The following is a 12395-nucleotide window of genomic DNA, read 5'->3' as shown; positions in this document are numbered from 1 at the left end:
GCAGTTAACCATAGTCCTCATAAATCCACCGGAGTTAAAAAGAAAGGGGAAGGTAATGGACATCTGAAAACGGACGTCCAAAAAGAGTCTGGCGGAATTTCCGGCAGAACGAGATCAATCCTGGAAGTGGAACGTCATGGATATAGACTACTGACAACAAATCCATTCTCCAGACTTCATTTTATAGCGAAACACTGAGTTTGCAAGATGTAGTTTGGCTTTGCAAAGCTGCTCTTGAGCAATGTAGTCATCACATCATGTGTTGAGATGACTATGATATCTCAAATACATTGAAATGATGTTGTCAAGAGTTGTACCTTTTTGTGCAGCGCTGCTTAGCTGGGCTACTGCTCTGCACCAGCGTGAGAAAGTGGGACATTTTTGTCCAGAGAAGAGGTTCAACAGGCAGAGCACATTTTGGCTGGATAGAGTGGATTCTCCCCATCTCTGCTGCGATCAATCTGCAGAGAGAAAACATTTTCTCAGATGAGCCTGGCTGACGCTGTTATTGCACAAACAACCATTATCAGAGTAGAAACACAACTCCCTTTCCATTTAGCACTCTTATCTTGTTCTTCTTTCCCAACAAATGGGCCTTGTTGCATTCGTGACCTTTTGGCTACTTGAGTGCTCGTTCTTGAGGCATCTTAGCGGTGACATAAAGTTTTCTGGGTATTCCCCACAGAGGGTATCAGGCAGAGCAAGGTTGATTGATGTGTATCATGGCCCTGGCTGTTTAGCCTTGGCTAGCTGTGTTGTGTCCTACTGTCCTGTGGTGAGAATAATGTTGCTGGCCTGTAACCATGTGAATGATGAATGAAACCGGGGCCATGACTAAACAACATTGCTCAACATATATACACATGACCTCTAACAATCACTAACTGTTTCCTTAGAAAACAAGCTGTCGAGGTTTTACATTACTCTCAGTAAACCTGTTAAGTTTATACAGCTTGACCAGTGAATGGACCTGGAAATAATAGCCACTGATATTGATGGCATTGTACGGCCAGCCTTCACATTAAATGCAAATGTGTGTGGATTTCTTAACTGCCATATCATGTTTTTGACTTTTAAAATTGAAATTTCAAATAAGTAGCGTTGTTAAAAAAAATATTTCTGCGTAGCTATGCTACATGATTACAGGCGCAGGTCATTATGAGTTTGACTGAACACATTAATGATGTGAAAATAACTCAACAAATAAACCTTTGTTTCTTAAAATAGAAATCAATAGACAGTCGAATGAAGGACATTTTTACAGCCAAACGTTTCAAAATAAATACATATTTTAAACAGTATAAAGTGTTAGTGAATGTTCAAATGTGTCCTGGGTTTGAAAGAAAAAAAAAAATATATATATATATATATATTTAATTTATTGCATGCTTATCAAAATAGCTTTTTCATAGATTGCTTTTGTTTTGAAAAACGAAAACCTGAATTGTCAGAATTATTAATATAGGCAAACATAGTGGTAAGGCTGATTCTTATACAGTTTTTGAAAAAGTCTTGAACGTGAGCATGACTTGTTTCAGATTCAACTCTTTTCAACAATGAATTCTGAAGAAATGCTAAAATTCTCATCACCTTTTTTTTTTCCCTTTCATGACCAAATAGCTACACTGGATGATAATCATCATATTGTTGTTTCCAGCTGTGAATATTGGAACTGTGGAAATGTGAACCAGGACATTCCCCAAAAACTGATACAGATAACTACTCTTAGCACACTGTCTCTGATCAAATCAGCTTCAACAAAAGAAATGTGAAAGCTGTTCTGGCAGAGACCTGTAGATGGATGGTTGTCGGAGCAGTTCATCATCCAGCACCGTTCCTCTAACAAACTCGTAGCATATGCCATTCTGAAAGCTGCAGTAGATCTGTGGACCACACCCGTGGGCGTGGAAGACCTGGAACATCTCCACCTCCAGGTCCCTGTTCACATAGAGCTCCGTCATTTTGCCGTACAGTCGCACCAGAACACAGCCGGGCTCCTGGAGAGAGGTCACGTAGCATCCAATTAGCTGGTTGGTAATGCCTTCTGTGAATTTCTGAAAGGACAGGAAATCAACTCAGAAAAATAAAAAATCAGCTTATCAACAGTAAAACATATTTCAACAGTCTACAAAGAGTCCATAACACTAAAATCAACACTGGCTTTCTACAACATTTTAAATAGGAGCTTGTGTGTAACTTAACAGATTACATTGATAACACAACACAACCACTTGATTTTCTTTTGTGATAGCATTCATGATATTACTGACAAATGGACAATATAATTACACATGCAATAGCCTTTTGTATTTTTATAGTGTATATCGACGACGTTTTAATTTCAGGTGCCGCCGGAAATTACGCCGGATGTTCCTCATTTCAGCCAGATGTCCGTTAGACTCTGGTGGATGTATGAGGACTATGGTTACCTGCTCCTCAGATCTCTGCAGGGTAAATCCAGACAGCTAGCTAGACTATCTGTCCAATCTGAGTTTTCTGTTGCACGACTAAAACAACTTTTGAACGTACACGTTCCACCAAAACAAGTTCCTTTTCCGAGGCTAATTTGCAGTGTTGCAGTGTTGCTCCATAAACCAGAGCACGTTTCTCTCACAAGCTGAAATGCTGTGTGCACTAGCCAGGCCCTCCTCCCCAGCGCTGTGGATGAAGGTCTGGCAATGTGAGACTAGTGTTTGCATAACAGGCAGTCACATCATTATTCTGTAACTATTATGTAAGTGAATAACGTGCAAAGTGTATGGGTCACTCTACTAAACCTCAGCCTGAGTTACTGTTTATCCATGTCAATGTTGGACTAATCACTCTGAACATGGTTGCACTCAGAGCTTTAGAAGCTAAATAAAAGCAATATGTTTGGTCTCGGGATTTCGACTTTTGGGACCATATCAATTTACAGGCTGCTAATTTACCACCATTATGGCTCATTTACCTAACATTTTATAACGACCTTGCATTAATTACACAGTTTGTGCAAAAAGAATAAACTATAGAAACAAAGAGATAATTGGCCAGCTATTGTAACATTTGTGTACTGGAAAAGAAACTTGAGAAAATAATTGTGTATTTTGAATCACAACACATTTGATCCTGAATTTCTCAAATATCTAAAGACCCTCACAGATGGTAACATGGCGCCACAGTGTGTAAAACATGAAGGATCGAAGGATCAGCAGTGGTGGCAGAAGTTTTAAGATCTTAAAACTTCTTCTTCTAGTGAAAATAGCAAAAACACAGTATAAAGATACTAATCAATACCACAAGTAAGTAAGAGTATTAGCAGCAAAATGTACTTCAAAAGTATAAAAAAAAACTTTAATATATATATAAATATATATATATATATATATATATATATATATATATATATATATATATATATATATATATATATATATATATATATATATATTAGGGCTGTCAATCGATTAAAAAATGTAATCTAATTAATTACATACTCTGTAATGATTAATTAATCAAAATGAATTGCAAACATAATTAACGGTGCCTGAACCGATACTTTTTAAGAAAGTAAAAAAAGAAAAGAAAAAAGGGTACTAAACAACAGTTGGTGACATTAAAGAACGGCTTGTTTATTGCTAAGGCCATATGGTCAAAATTAAATGATTTAATAATAATGTATAACAATAACAATAACTTATTTCACTAGTAAATTGCTGTTGAACGACAAAAACAACCACCAGATGGGAAATGGACATTTACAATAAGTTCAAATGCACCACAAGCCTGTAGTTTACCAGTTTCATTGAACGCACCATCTGTGTTGTTTCTCCGACGGCAGCTGCAGATTGTTACATCCCGGTGTTGAATCCTCTACAGTAAAACACAGTCACACTTTACACCGTTTAGCGTTAGCTGTCAGCATTGTAACCGTTTTATTCCAGCTACTAGCTAGCGGTAGGCTAACGTTAGCTGCTGTTGAGTACAGTGTTAAATAGCGTCACGTGCAGCGGTGTTTGTGTTGTCTGTATCGTCTTCAAAGCATCAGAGAGAAGTGCAGACAGAAGACCGACCAGATTTCGGTAGCCAGGTTTGGCAGGAAGAAGATTTTACAAGTAAATGTTCCAATTAATAATCCAGGCAGCACATTCTCGTCTCCCTCCTTCATTTTACAGTCCAATGGTGGCTAGAATGGCTCAGGGTCAAACGTCAATATGGAATGGATTAATCTGCGTTATTTTTTTTAACGTGTTATTTTTTCTCAGATTAATTAATCAAAATTAACGCGTTATTTTGACAGCCCTAATATATATATATATATATATATATATATATATATATATACTAGGGCTGTCAGCGTTAACGCATTAATCGCGATGCGATTAAGGGCTGACGCGATTTTTTTAATCGTTTTAATTTTTTTTAATCGCATTAATCACATGCCGGCATTTATTAATTTATTTTACATTTCACTCGGCTTTGCGTCGTGCCTAACAGGCTACTATTTTGACCCTTTGCAGCACCGTTACTTATCATCAAGCTGCCACTTCCTCCTAACACATCCTGCTGCTGCAGGCTGCAGGCATGATGGAGAAACACAGCAGCAATAACTCTGAATGGAGCTTTTTATTTTCCAAAACTCCTGGACGGCTCGTACACAAGTCGAAAGCCATATGCACGTTGTGTAAAGCCAAATTAAAATAATACCAAAGCACGTCAAGCTTGAGCTACGAACTACAGAGCTAAGCATAGTAGTACAGTTAACGTGATGCTACCCGCTAGCGGGCTAAACGGGTGGCAACTAACTGCAGACCTGTCAGCATCGTAGAGGACTCGGTTCTTAAAGACGTACTACGGTTGGCATGTTCTGACCTGTCTCGTTGCCGTCGAGGGGGATAGTAATTTCACCATACACAGCCTGTATGACACGGAGAAAGCAGCCACACTGGAACAGCTGCATGGTGCTGCAAACGCTGTCTCATTAACCGGTGATCACTGGACGTCAGTGCGTAATCAACATTATTTAGGAGTTACTAAACACTATATTGACTCTAGTAAGGTTAGGGAGTTTTAGTTTTTTAGTTAGGTACTTGGAGGAATTGTGCAATAATGACAGATTCACACATTTTTCTTTTGTTTACAGTAAATAAATAATTACAAATCTTAAAATCAAGTTCATAAAGTAACTTTCTTTGCATTCATTTGATTCCCAATCAAGATACGCTGGTAAAAATTGCTTTGATTGTTAATATGTACTTAAAAACTGTTCTGAAATGCAAAATAATTTTAATAATTTTAATCATGTGATAAAATACGCGATTAATCGCGATTAACTATAGAAATTCAGCGATTAATCGTGATTAAAAAAATGTAATCGTTTGACAACCCTAATATATACTCATTTACACATATTTTAATATTGTCAAAGTGGCAATAAATATGAACCTTTTGTAGTTTAGTCTTTCTTTTTCATATTTTCAATCATATGTGATCATATGTTTACATGGAAAATCCTGAAAAGTAACTGGTAACTATGGCTGTGACAATTTCCCTCTGAAATGAAATGGAGTAGAAGTATAAAGTAGCATAACATTAAAATAAGTAAGTAAATACTTGGTTACATTCCACCACTCAGAATTAGTTATGCCATTAATATACTGTATCTATTGATTATCCAGATATTCATAAGTATAAAAAATACTGGTATACAGTATGTACCAAAGAGAATGAGGTGCAAGTCATTTTTCTGTTAAAATATTGAGCTGTTAGTTATATTGCAAGATAACATGCAAGGTTGGATTACAGTACCAACTGGGCAAAGCACATAAACTGCACAGGGGCCCAAGACTCCAGTGGGCTCCCACTAATCACTGGTTCATTGTGTTTCAATTGGTTTTTGGTTATTTGATTAATAGCATATTTGTAAGAGAATTCACACCATTAAAATACAATATTAACAAAGATGGGTCCTGAATTATTAACTAATGTTGTGGTTTGTAGAGTAATTATGTGTCACAAAAACAAATATAAATAAATGTAAAATTGATCTGGCATAGAGAAAAACAGATACGGGTAGGCTATGTGCATGCGACAGTAGGTAAATGACAGATGTAGATGTACAGCTGTGGAGAGCTGCAGTCTGAACTTCTTGACGTTAACAATCACACTTCCAGCAGTACTGCTCTATATGTGTACACAACTATACCACAGTGACCACTGTTTGCTTGCAAAGGCCCCATCGGACATTTGTTGTCATTCAGTGGTTTCTCAAAGTCTCTCATTCTCTGCTACAGTCTCCACAGCAGAGCCTCAGATGGGCCCTGCACACAACAGCTTTTCATCTAGATGGAAAGTGAACAAACATGCCCACCTTGATCTCATCAAGTATTTATAAAGTGGATGGAAGGCCACTTGGATACTTTCCACATGGCTTTGCCATTGTTACCAGACTCGCTTTGTTTTGGATTTTCACATATTATCTTTACATGAAAGTTGGTCAAATTTTCTTATTTAACGTTCATTTATTATTGTCATTTGAAAAAACACTCACTATTTATAGCACTTCTTAAAGTCGAGAAATGCAGAGTACAGCAGGTGTATCTAATGTGCTAAAGTGCTACAACAAGCCATGCAAATATTCAGGCTTGCCTCTAAATATGTATGTTTTTCCTTCTTTTCAGTCTCTTACCTGTGAAGCACTTTGACTTTTTCTCTGTTTTTTAACAATCCCTATTATGCCTACTATTTGTCTTGTATTCCTTTTATTTTTAATTTCCTTTAAACTTAAAGTGCATGTAAAGCATTCAAAATGCCTCTGAGTTTGAGCTATTGTTTAATATGTCAAAAAACAGATTACAACGCGTGTCACAGGAAGGAATTAAAAACAAGAGCAGTAAGAAATACACTAGGATGAAATACAAGATATGACAGAAAGGAAGTTAAACAGTGTAACAGTAGGAATTATCTCCCCCTTCCCTGTATATTCTATAGTGTATGGTCCAAAAAGAACACAATACATCATTAAAGGGACTTTTGGGATCTGGGGGGTGGAAGTGAAACATTCACTCCTTTGTGTACACTACTGGACCTGGTGTAGATTGAGAGGTCACCCACCCAATGTGCTGTCACATAACAAACATAAACCCTATTTCTGCGAAAGATTGGACCTTGTGTTTGCACATGGGACCAGAATGGGATTATCCTGTTCTGAAAAGATGTTCTGACAACACTACGCATCTGTCCCAGGGTTAATAAAATAAAAACGTCTACTTTTGTTGTCCAGTTACCTTGGCTTTTCTGCTGGTTTTATACGTTTGTCGTTCTTTATAGTGCCATGTGTACAGAAGATGAGACTTTTCAGTTTTGTGTTACATTTTATCACCATGTATGTTTTTAATTTATCTGTTACATAAAGTGCTTTTATTTGTTTTTTTAAAGAAAAAGAAAACGTATTGTCAGCAGGTTGTACTTCAGACATGGTCACAACTTTCCATTTTAAAGCATATACGTGGCTATATTGTATATTTATGTTATTCATTATGTCAACATATCCCATGAAAAGACCAATACCAACACTGCATTAGTCTGTCTCTCAACACTGACTTCCCCAGCCTGTGGCTCTCATTTTTCGGCCCGTTAGTTCCTACTAAAGACGCAAGCCTTTAAAAACACATCTCAAATATACTTCTTTTTTTTAAAGCTAAATAATGTGCTAAAACAGCTGGGCTCTGTTGTTTTTTAGCATACGTTACTGAAGACAGAGGAAATAATAACTATTTTAGCTGCAGATCTGGTGTGCTAGTGAGTATTTACAGCAGCAAGATTTCAAAACAACACTTTAGCTCATCTTTATATGACAAAACTAAAAACCAAACCACTGAGTCACACACACAGATGTTTTAACTTGTCTTGGCTGATTATGCTGCTAAGGAACAGGCAGCATGCTGGACAAGCCAATTTGAGCACAGCCAATCACAGAGGAGTAAGCAGTCCTGCTAACAGGTGCATCAATCATGCCTGGTCAGTGCAGGCCCACACAGTCCTGAGAAAGAGTCTACTCAGCCTGTGACTGAGAACACCTGTGGGGAGTTAGTACATCAGCACTTGTGGATATGGGTTTATACCCCGTTTACACGTACATGGTTATTTTGAAAAACGGAGACATTTCCCTTCGTTTGTGCCTTTCGTTCACACGCAAACGGAGAATTCGCCTCTGAAAACGATTCTTTCTAAAAACTCCGGCCAGAGTGGAGATTTTGGAAAACTTCGTTAGCACGTTTGCATGTAAACTGAGACTGACAGCTGTGCGCGATGTTATTTTTGAAAACGGAGAGGTTGAAATGTCAGTTTATGAAAATAGCCGGCCACGTGTAAACGTAGCATTAGTTAAAGAGGAACTACTGTCTTTTTCAACCTGGACCCTATTGTCCAGCTTGTATTTACCTTCACAAAAGTGCTTGTTTTGCCACTGACAGGCTCAGATTAATATTCTAAGTGTCTGACAACATTATGGAAAGGATTTCTAAGGAGGTCGACCTTTCTGTTAAAGAGTAAGATCGTTTTTTTAAACATAAAAACATTCATGAAATTGTATTCGCTAAAGCCACCAGACTCCATGTACATAAACAGTAATTTTAGCATTGTAAAATACACTTCATTCAAAGTTGACAGAAACAAAATAAAACTATGAACAGCCGTTTTGGGTTGTCTTTCCACTTCGTAAACCATGACAACTCTACTTGTGGTTGAAATAAACACATAGTTTACCGATATGTGAAAATATGTTGGCTCTATACACGCTAAAAGTATTGTTTTTTTTTAAATGGAGTCTGGTGGGTTTAGTGCTAGCGACCTCAGAGCTGTTTCTGGTTAAACAGAAAGGTCTTAAATTTAAACTGGGCAGACGCTGTTTATTAATCTTCTACATTTTGTTAACTCACACTACGCGTTTAATCGGCCTTTCTGCATGGCCAGAACCTGCACCGTTTCTGCTCGCACTGTACTGATCAATTGACCGGCCATGGTGTGGAGCTCAAACTGAACATAAGCACGGAACGTCGGTTTTGACAATTTCGAAAAAAGGTTTATTGAAACAAGACAACAACAACTTCATCCTTAACCATGTTGCCTAAAAGAGAGAAAGGCAGCATTTGGCCTTCTTTGTGCAATTAAAGAAGGAAGAGAGATATGGAGCTGTGGGTAGCTGGAAAATGCAATACAATGTACATACAATATGGTCTGTTCTGCAGTGAAATTCTGTTTTATATTACAGCAATTTCAGTCAAGACTGCAGTTTGTAAAATACTACTCCAATAATATTTTTTTTATAGTTCACCACAGTTTAAAAAGGATCTTTTGACAGTAGCCATGATGGAAATCAAACTGTGGAACTGCTCAAATTGCAGTAACACAAAGGGTGAAACAGCATGAATTCAGTGTTATATCCCCTGTGAACACAAGAACCTCATCATAAGTCTACACTTTTAAAAATTGGATGTTCTATGAAAATGAGTGTGGGGAGAAAATATTAAATTTAGTTTGCCTTCTCCACATCTTTTTTTTTGCTTCTCTTTCATCCGTGCAGCTTTTTGTCTTAAGATACTGAACAAACCCAATTGAAAGGACTATTAACAAATGTCACAGTGACATCCATGATGCAGTGACAATGTCAATGACAGGTCCAATTGAGATGTCATGTGACATAATAATGTGGCATTTGACATCTGAGTTAAGGTTGCACAGTCTGTAGAGATGCAGTGAGTTAAAGTGACACTTGAATGTGAACTTACTGGAAAACAGGGTTAGAAACTAAGACATAAACATTCACTTGCCTTCATCTGAATGTTCTGTGCCTTCCAAAGAGGACGGAGTCTGCTGAGGAGATCCAATATGCCTCTACGAGGTTCATGCTCATCAATATGGAGGTCCATATGGAGAAGCTGATTCTCAGCACCAGCACACCTAGTGTCCATTTTTTTTTTAACAAAGCAGATGTTAAGTCTGAAGAGATTTTACTTTCAAAAGGTTTGAGGTCCAGAACTTGTTCAAAAACCTTTGGACCAAAGTCCTACTCTGTTCAAAGACCATCAAAACATCCTGCAAAACTGGAACCACTTGGATCACAATTCTGGAAAGCCAAATGTGGGTTTAATCTTGAAACAAGAAAAAAATTGTCTGAACAATTCAAGAGCCATCAGTGGTATTTGTAGGTCACTGAAATTGTCCACTTGTGTGTCCAATGACTCAGCAGTCCAGCTTGCTTATCAGGGGCCAATGTTCCTATGGGTATCTTCATCCCCACTCCTTCGGAGTTTACATATTAACCACTGGTGCCAGGAGGCACAGTGACTGTTAAACATAATTCATTGGGAGAAACAAATGTTGATTTTAAAACACAATGTATGAAGCGTGATGATGTTAACTTTGTGCTTCAGTAAACCTCTTTCATGTACTTACTCGTTTAACCATGTATTGTGCTGTATCAGTCATCCTGAGGCACAGCTAATAGGAAAATGCCTGTATATAGAATATTACTTAATATAATGTACTGAAATTAACTTAAATTAAAATGTACTAAAAGATGCAAATATTTCACAAAAAAATGAAGAAGAAGAAACTTTCACTGTACTTAAAATTACTATTTAAATAAAAAATAAAACATTCTTCAAGTATCAAATGAGTTGCAACACACGCATAAAGGCCTGGAATTAATTAACTTTTCATGATGGGATGTCTGTAATCCATTCAAACAGATGCCAGTATGTGCTGTCAGCCACAAAGACACGACACTTGTGTCCAAATGGAGCTCAGCCTGTTTTCTCTCCAAAAACTGAGCTCTCTTTGCAGTTAATTTCAGCACAGCTCTCTGCTCTCTGACACTCGCTGCTCCACCATGCTGTTCTAACGTTAAAATGGAACATGCTGCAAACATCACTGCAGCAAGTCCCACAGGCCGTGTGCAGAATTTAGGTTACAATTTACTTTATTGAATTTCATTCAAGCTAAAAAGTAAGCACACGACAAAAATCCAGCCAATAAGATGACTTTTTGATTCTGTAAATAATTTTCAGATGCATTACATTTGGCTGCACCAGCAAAGACTTTGAATGGGTGAAGTCTATTGTCTGACCCGAGTCACCGTGTAATCCAGAGGACCCATTTAAATATCATAGAATGAGTTCATTCAAACATGACCTTTCATGCTAGCTCAATGCCATGGAACATTTCAACATGATCACACTGTAAACACAAAACGAATTTCATAAACTTTGGAGCAGCATGTTTTCAGTCTGTTAAATTATTTAGATGTTGGGCCAATGTTTACCATTTTGCATCATTGCAGTAATTGCCTAGAAGTCACAAATGTGGTGATCATCTCAAACCGAATACTTTGCAAGCTTTTAGACGTAAATGAAATTCACTTGCCATCAAAGAGAGTCTCATCATCAAAGATGTTGTGTATTGCAAGAGAGATGAGTGTCTTGATTAAAAATGTAAGGGTCAGGCGGTAGAATAGAGTAGTGGAGTGAGTATTTGTGTTACTGCAAGGCATGGCAAGACAAGGCAATGCTACTGCATGTACCTATCAAGTACAGCTCAACAAATGGGCTGGGTGAAAAAGAGATGACACACAATAGCCCAGACATGCGAAGCTATACTGTCATGACACTTTTCAGACAGATTCATTTACTGTATGTCTGGCTTCTCTCTTCGTGATTGTAAGTATGGAGAATGCTGGCATTAACCTTTGAGTCTTGGAAATTAGTAATCTATGAAAGAATCAACAAAGTATCAGTTGTGTTGGAGACAAAATGAAAGAGTAGCAAAACTGAGTTAATGTTGATGGAGTTTCACTTCTTGAAATCACTCAAGTCCTTAAGTCAATGGGACCATGAGACAGTGAGAAAATCTATATAGCAAAATGGAAAACAGATGAGGAGAGGGTCAGAAGATGTCATTATTTATAGATTATTTTTTTGTTGCTGATAAAAGATGATATGCCTTCACTTTTCCTTCTAATGGAAACTGCTACAAAGCATTTCAAAGATCTCTGGATAAAGAATCGATTTCATGCAGGCATAAGTGTGGACAGGCTGTTCTCATGTTCTCAATAACTATTCGTACAAATACCCACAAAAAGTAATGCACTGTACTTTGTATGTATTTCACGTACTTCTTACTGTAATCCCCACATTGAAGACTGCTGTAAGGCGGCGCCCTCTACTGTCCGTAGTAATAATGAACCGAGGACGTAGTATAAGACCACGAAACAGATGTTAAAGTTTGTTTCCTGGAAGTACTGCTGAACCCTCATGTTGTCTTCGGGTCAAATTTGACCCGTTTTCAAAGTTTTTTTTATCAGAAATATGGGACGTCAAAATAAGCGCCTAAAACTTTGGGAAAAGTGTCATGTTGGA

At 37.5% G+C, this 12395-nt stretch overlaps 1 protein-coding gene across 1 annotated transcript in view; it reads right to left on the bottom strand.

Moving 5' to 3' along the window:
• LOC144521658 (ethanolamine kinase 1) overlaps positions 1-9950 on the bottom strand; it is a 28072-nt gene extending 18122 nt beyond the window's left edge. Inside the window, exons 1-3 of the mRNA XM_078256215.1 lie at positions 9810-9950; positions 1792-2054; positions 318-461 (exon numbers count right to left, since the gene is read on the bottom strand). Of these exons, the coding sequence (XP_078112341.1) occupies positions 318-461; positions 1792-2054; positions 9810-9950 (548 nt within the window). The remainder of the gene's footprint in view (positions 1-317; positions 462-1791; positions 2055-9809) is intronic.
• Positions 9951-12395: the final 2445 nt, after the last annotated feature.

The sequence above is a fragment of the Sander vitreus genome, chromosome 8, assembly GCF_031162955.1.
Source record: "Sander vitreus isolate 19-12246 chromosome 8, sanVit1, whole genome shotgun sequence".
NCBI lineage: Eukaryota > Metazoa > Chordata > Actinopteri > Perciformes > Percidae > Sander > Sander vitreus.
This window is presented reverse-complemented; position numbering and strand designations above follow the sequence as displayed.